General features: G+C 42.8%; 2 protein-coding genes across 2 annotated transcripts; one reads left to right on the top strand and one right to left on the bottom strand.

Moving 5' to 3' along the window:
• The first annotated feature begins 639 nt into the window (after nucleotides 1-639).
• Nucleotides 640-4,113, top strand: LOC137521204 (uncharacterized). Its single transcript, XM_068240162.1, has 3 exons — nucleotides 640-1,007; nucleotides 1,533-1,634; nucleotides 3,235-4,113. Exons 1-3 carry the CDS (start codon nucleotides 820-822, stop codon nucleotides 4,088-4,090), a joined length of 1,146 nt encoding a protein of 381 aa, XP_068096263.1. The 5' UTR covers nucleotides 640-819; the 3' UTR covers nucleotides 4,091-4,113.
• Nucleotides 1,514-4,670, bottom strand: LOC137521203 (uncharacterized). Its single transcript, XM_068240161.1, has 3 exons — nucleotides 4,432-4,670; nucleotides 3,027-3,189; nucleotides 1,514-2,519 (listed from the first exon to the last, which is right to left on the bottom strand). The coding sequence occupies exons 1-3, from the start codon at nucleotides 4,646-4,648 to the stop codon at nucleotides 1,700-1,702; spliced, it is 1,200 nt and encodes a 399-aa protein (XP_068096262.1). The 5' UTR covers nucleotides 4,649-4,670; the 3' UTR covers nucleotides 1,514-1,699.
• Nucleotides 4,671-6,132: the final 1,462 nt, after the last annotated feature.

Genomic DNA, 6,132 nt, shown 5'->3' with positions numbered 1-6,132 from the left:
ATGCAAGCCTACAACTTATACATTTTACAGAGCCACACCAATCCAGCATGCATACATCTTTTTCATACTTAATGATCTCCCCATCACTCAGTACATGTCATGGATTGATATGGCTCTATGGGATAGGTCTCAGACCTGTACTACAGAGTACCCAGATAGTTCATGGTTTTCCAGAACCACTAGGATAGTATAAGGGGCTAAAAGAGACTGGAAAGCCCTCCTACTAAAAAAAAAAAAAGTATGCCAAATACTGTATAATTTTCTTTATAAAAAAAGAAGGCATTTGTAATAAAGCAGCATTAATTGAGCAAGTATGATTTCCCATGATGCAACCCTCCCAAATATGCAAATCGCCTCTTTATGCCCCCAAAAGCCAGGCACACATTCAGAACCGCTGTTGCATAGTAAACCTACACATTTTTCAACTAAAGGCTTACTATACACCAGCAGTTCTGGATGTGTGCTTGGCTTTTAGGGCTGGTGCACACCAAAAACCGCAAGCAGATCCGCAAAACGCTAGCGTTTTTTGAACCGCTTATTGTCATTTTGATAGCGCGGTTTTGGGGCGTTTTGCGTTTTTTGCGTGCGTTTTTGCAAGCGTTTTTGGAAGCGTTTTGCGTTTTGCGTTTTTCAGGAAAAGAGGTAGAAAGACCTTAAACAAAGGGTTAAAGTGCGATATATTGATGACACATGTGAAGCACATTGAGCAATTGAAGTAAAAAACCCAATATAAAAAGGGTGGGGTCCTTAACAACATTGTGGGTTAGTTCAGGAGAGGTGACACTGTGGTTTGGAGAGAAGAGTGACTTGTTTTTGAAAATGTTTCCTGATGTGCTGTTATTGCTCTGTGTAGCAGCATATATGAGACGTAGGCCAAGGACAAGGAGATACTGGGTGCATCCCATGCTACAAGAGCGGCGCCGGAAGGGTCAATTTAGGACCCTATATAGAGATTTGAGGCACCATCCAGAAAAGTTTTTTGGCTACACCCGCATGTCTGTGTCCAGGTAAGAATACTTGTCACTTATTTTTATCATGGGGCTAAGTATTTTGGGGAGGAATGAAATTGGAAGCACTTTTTGGCCCTTAGTTAACTGTGTTTGACTGTAAACAGAAAAACAACACAATAATCAATCCGCTGTATACATAAGCTAACCAAATAACTGTGATACTTGATCCTGGTGTGTTATGTATTCAATGCCTAAGGCCTCCATCTAATTTTTCTATAGGAGTAACTACTATATTATATATCCATAGTTTACCCAAAACATTTGGAGTATATTATGACCTTACATACTCCTGGTGCATACTTCATTAAGTATATGGCAACAATCAGCATATGGGACACAGTAATGAAGCAATGTTTGAACAAAATCTTTCGTTTTAATGTTTTGTTCTTCTGTGCAAAGAATATTTTGGACATGTGTTGTCCATACTTTGCTTTCAGCAGCAAAAGTAATATGTCACAAATGAAAAATGTTTCTGCAACAAACAACAGTAGATCTGAAGATAAGCATGCTCTTTTTTCCTAGTTTTGATGGCCTTTTAGCCAAACTGAAGGATGCCCTTCGCCGACAAGACACTAACTTTCGCCTAGCAATCACACCAACTGAGCGACTCCTCATAACATTGAGGTAATGTAAACTAAGATCCAAATCTGAGCATTGAACAATAAAATAAAATGTAAAACTACAAAAAACTAGTCATGTTGTGATAGCAAATCACACATACTACCAGGGCCCTGATTGTAAGCATGTGTACCTGATTCAGCATTTGTATGAGGCTGGCTGTGCGATGTTAAATCAGTGTACACTGTAGAGTCACTGTGCATAGATGATGTTTGAAATCGCATACCTTGATCAGGGCGCTGAGGTGGAGGCATAGAGTAATGAGGCTGTTGCCCATATGGCATGTTATGCATATGCATTGGTGGGTAGTGGGGTGGGTCATAAATGCGTTGCATATGGTAAGAGAGTTGTGGGTGTGCATTATATTGTTGGCTGGAAGCAGGCAGGTGTGGTTGCTGCAAGTAGTTGTGCACATTGTCATCTGCACGGCTCTCAGGTAGTAAGAATCTCCCCAGGGTCTCAGAGATGGCATGTCTGGCTGCCCATTGCTTATCAGGAGGCACTTTTTGTAATAGTGGCACCAAACTTAAAAGATACTGTGTGCATGGCTCTTTAAGTTGTTTCATTTCATCCTCTCGCTTCTCCATATGATCAACAGCCTTTTCTATTGAACTAATCAGCTTCTGGTCGTATTCAGCCCTGCTCATACCTCTTCCTATTCTCCTGCCTTGTGTAGCTACCCTCACACCTCTACTAGACCTGACAGTTGTGCGTGTCCGACTACTCGCTGGGCTGTGTGGTGTGTGATCTGGGGTAGTAGAGTCACTGTCTTCCACTGTAGCAGTGTCAACATCCTGTGTAGTGTCTTCTTCAACTTCCACATCACTGGTGGTGGTAGGTGGCACCTCTACATCGTCCTCCTCAGGATCTGGTGGTAGGCTATCTTCAGTCCTTTGGAAAGGGGAAAGCACAACTTTAGTTCATGGAATAGTGACCATGGATGTCACAGCAAATATATGGGCACAATGCGATGCATCTTTCATTGCAAAACAATAGCAGTAGCCTGTCTATTTTTCCCATTATTTGTGTACATAGCTTTTAGGCACAGCCCCTGAGCAAGCATAGAGCAAAACTGGCCTGAGTAAACTAGCACTGATTTTGGTAGATGTGTGTTACAGATGTGTGATGCAGACACTACTGCAGCCAAACATATAACCAGCACTGTCAGGCAACTGTTATGTTGGGTAACGAACAGTCCACATTCCTGTCATGTAATCATTTTAAACTGGACCTATGCCATCCTTACATTAAGCTACGTCCCCCAATATATTTGGTAGAGTGATGGCAGATTATTCGTTCCACACTACTGAATTGCATTGTGGGCCTACTCCTTCCTTCACTGTTCTATTGGCGAAGTTGACAAACATTGCAATAGGTTAACATTTACGCCATACTTACTCAGCCGGTTCATGATGTTTTCTTAGAAATTCTAATATGCCACAATATTTATATTTTGTTCGCTGCGAACTTCCAGACCCACTTTTGGATTCATGGTATTGCTTTTCAATCTCCTTTTTGTAACTGTCTCTGACCGACTTCCATCTTGTCCGCAGGAGGGCAACTAGGAATAAAAATAAACATACATGTTATTTCTTTTCTTTTGCAGATTTCTGGCAACAGGGCATTCATATGCAGCACTTCACTACCAATTCCTCATGGGAAGAAGTACAATCCGATACTTAGTTTTGGACACCTGCAAATTGATCTGGAAAGTACTTCAACCGGAATTTATGCCAACTCCTGACGTACCTATGTGGGAGGCTAACATGCAGCTTTTTTGGGAGAAACATGATTTCCCTAACTGCCTTGGAGCAGTGGATGGGAAACATGTCAGACTGGTTATGCCTGCATTCACTGGCAGTCTCTATTACAATTATAAAAAATTCTTTTCACTAGTGCTCATGGCTGTTGTGGATCCTAATTTGAAATTTATCTATGTGGATGTTGGGGCTTACGGAAGTTCCCATGATTCCTCAGTCTTCCAGCACAGTCGATTTGGCGTGAAGCTTCGCACAGGCCAGATGACTTTACCACCACCACGCCCCTGGCCTGACACTGTAGAACCACCTTACCCCTGTGTGTTTGTGGCTGATGAGGCCTTTGCACTGTCTGAGCATGTTATGAGACCGTATGCACAGAGAGATATGACTCATAAGAAAGTAGTCTTTAATAACCGCCTGACCAAAGCCAGACAAGTAGTAGAATGTGCATTTGGAATTCTGGCAAACAAATGGCGCATTTATCACACTGCTATAAAAATGCAACCAAAGTATGCTATAATAGTGGTGAAGGCAACATGTATTTTGCATAATTATGTGAGAACACTAGATAGCATGACCATAGAGGAGGAAGAGGGGGATCTTTCAAACAGTGCTCTTGTCACTTTACCACCAGCTACTTTACGTGGTCCCATTTCTGCCATTCACAACAGAGACAAATTAGCTGATTATTTTGTGCCATAACTGTAAGAACTAAAAAACCTGCAGGCTGCTATTTCTTTACATGACGAGATCAGTATTATTGTGCAAATAAACATTCTTGAAACCGTGTTGTATGTCTATATCATTCATGACACTCTAAAGTGGCAAATAGCGCCCTAATAATACATGTGAGTACATACACACACATGTACCTGTTGTTTATAAGGAGAGATGGCTATAGAGAGAACAGCTTTGCCAGAGACCTGTGATAATGACATTTCTAATTGTTTAATTACTCATTTAGTGGAGGGGTGATGATATATTGTCTGCAAAGTGCTGCATGAAATCAATAAAATACAACAATTCTGTACACATATACTTACTCTTAGAATCCTTGCCCTTTTGGCTCAAAGTATTCCATTTTTCTCCAAGAAAATCTTTTGCAATGTTGCTCCAGATTTCATGAGCCCTTTGGTGGTCTTTATATCCAGGCAAAGACTTGTCATAAAGTTCTGGGCTGTTTTCAATCTTAATTATCAGGTTTTCTGTGGTAAACCACTTTGCTGCCATCTTCCTCCTGCGCAGTCTAAAATCCCTCATGCAAATCTGCCACACAGGAAGCACACTTTGACCTGGAAGTGCGCATTCTTGAAAAAAACGCATCCGCATCCGCATCCAAATCCGCTTGATCAAGCGGTTTTACAGGCGTTTTGCGTTTTTCCTATACTTAACATTGGAGGCAGAAACGCATCCGAAATCCAAAAAATGCCTCACCCAGGCATTTTTCGTTTCTGCAAAACGCCTGCCGCTCTGGTGTGCACCACCCCATTGAGATACATTGACCAAGCAGATCCGCAGCCGCAAGCGGATCTGAAAACGCCCAAAAAGCCGCTCGGTGTGCACCAGCCCTCAGTCAGGAAAGAGGCATTCAGGGCTGGTGCACACCAAAACCCGCTAGCAGATCCGCAAAATGCTAGCAGATTTTTAAACGCTTTTTTTTATTTTTATGAGGCGTTTTGCTAGCGTTTTGCGGATTGCTGCTGCGGTTTTCAGTATAGTAGATTTCATATATTGTTACAGTAAAGCTGTTACTGAACAGCTTCTGTAACAAAAACGCCTGCAAAACCGCTCTGAAGTGCCGTTTTTCAGAGCGGTTTGCGTTTTTCCTATACTTAACATTGAGGCAGAAACGCACCCGCAATCCAAAAAATGCCTCACCCAGGCATTTTTCGTTTCTGCAAAACGCCCCCCGCTCTGGTGTGCACCACCCCATTGAGATACATTGACCAAGCAGATCCGCAGCCGCAAGCGGATCTGAAAACGCCCAAAAAGCCGCTCGGTGTGCACCAGCCCTCAGGGTGAAGATGACAGCCTCCATATTCCTCTGATTTCAGGTTCCCTGTAACCACCTAAAAACCACAGGCTTACACCCCCCTAGTGACCAGGCTATTTTTTACAATTCAATGCCCTGCAGCTTTAACAGCTCGCTGCAGAGCCATACGATGTAGCACACAAATGAATCCCCCCTCTTTTCTTCTCACCAACAGAGCTTTCTGTTGGTGGGCTCTGATCGCTGCTGCAGGCAGTATTTTTTTTATTCCTTCTTTCTTTTCAATAAATAAGTGTATTTTTTTACCTCACCTGACAGCCAATCACAGGAGATCGCCTCTCATAGGCATCAGCCTATGAGTGGGATCTCTTTCCCTAGCACTTGAGGGGACAGCCAAGTGACAGGGCTGTCCCCAGTACAGCGCTGCATTAGATCGCAGCACTGTACAACAAAAAGAAACGGCTATTTATTTTCTTTTCAGTCTGCTAGCGGCGATCGCCCCTGGCAGACTGTTGACTCCGTCACTCAAGTGTGGATGCACATCCGCGCTCGTGATCCCCTGTTACCTTGCGGCCTCTAATCGGTGTTAGGTGGTCGCAAAGTGGTTAAAGAAAGAAGGGGAGATTTGCAGCTCATCAATCAACATCAATAGACATTTCTAGTAAGTCCAGTAAAACTGGAGACAGATGGTTTTCAATCAAGTTGAGAAGACACTTCAAACAAGATTGAAGAAAAGGACTGAAGAGCCCCAAAG

This window comes from Hyperolius riggenbachi, chromosome 6 (assembly GCF_040937935.1).
Source record: "Hyperolius riggenbachi isolate aHypRig1 chromosome 6, aHypRig1.pri, whole genome shotgun sequence".
In the NCBI taxonomy this organism is placed as follows: Eukaryota; Metazoa; Chordata; class Amphibia; order Anura; family Hyperoliidae; genus Hyperolius; species Hyperolius riggenbachi.
The sequence above is the reverse complement of the archived record's forward strand: the minus strand, read 5'-3'. Positions and strand labels throughout refer to the sequence as shown.

Coding starts and splice junctions, on each gene's coding strand:
- LOC137521204 (XM_068240162.1), top strand. CDS start 820: ATGTTTCCTGATGTGCTGTTATTGCTCTGTGTAGCAGCATATATGAGA. Junction 1,008..1,532: donor ACCCGCATGTCTGTGTCCAG/GTAAGAATACTT, acceptor CTTTTTTCCTAG/TTTTGATGGCCTTTTAGCCA. Junction 1,635..3,234: donor CGACTCCTCATAACATTGAG/GTAATGTAAACT, acceptor TTTCTTTTGCAG/ATTTCTGGCAACAGGGCATT.
- LOC137521203 (XM_068240161.1), bottom strand. CDS start 4,648: ATGAGGGATTTTAGACTGCGCAGGAGGAAGATGGCAGCAAAGTGGTTT. Junction 3,190..4,431: donor AAAGGGCAAGGATTCTAAGA/GTAAGTATATGT, acceptor TTTTATTCCTAG/TTGCCCTCCTGCGGACAAGA. Junction 2,520..3,026: donor AAACATCATGAACCGGCTGA/GTAAGTATGGCG, acceptor CCCTTTCCAAAG/GACTGAAGATAGCCTACCAC.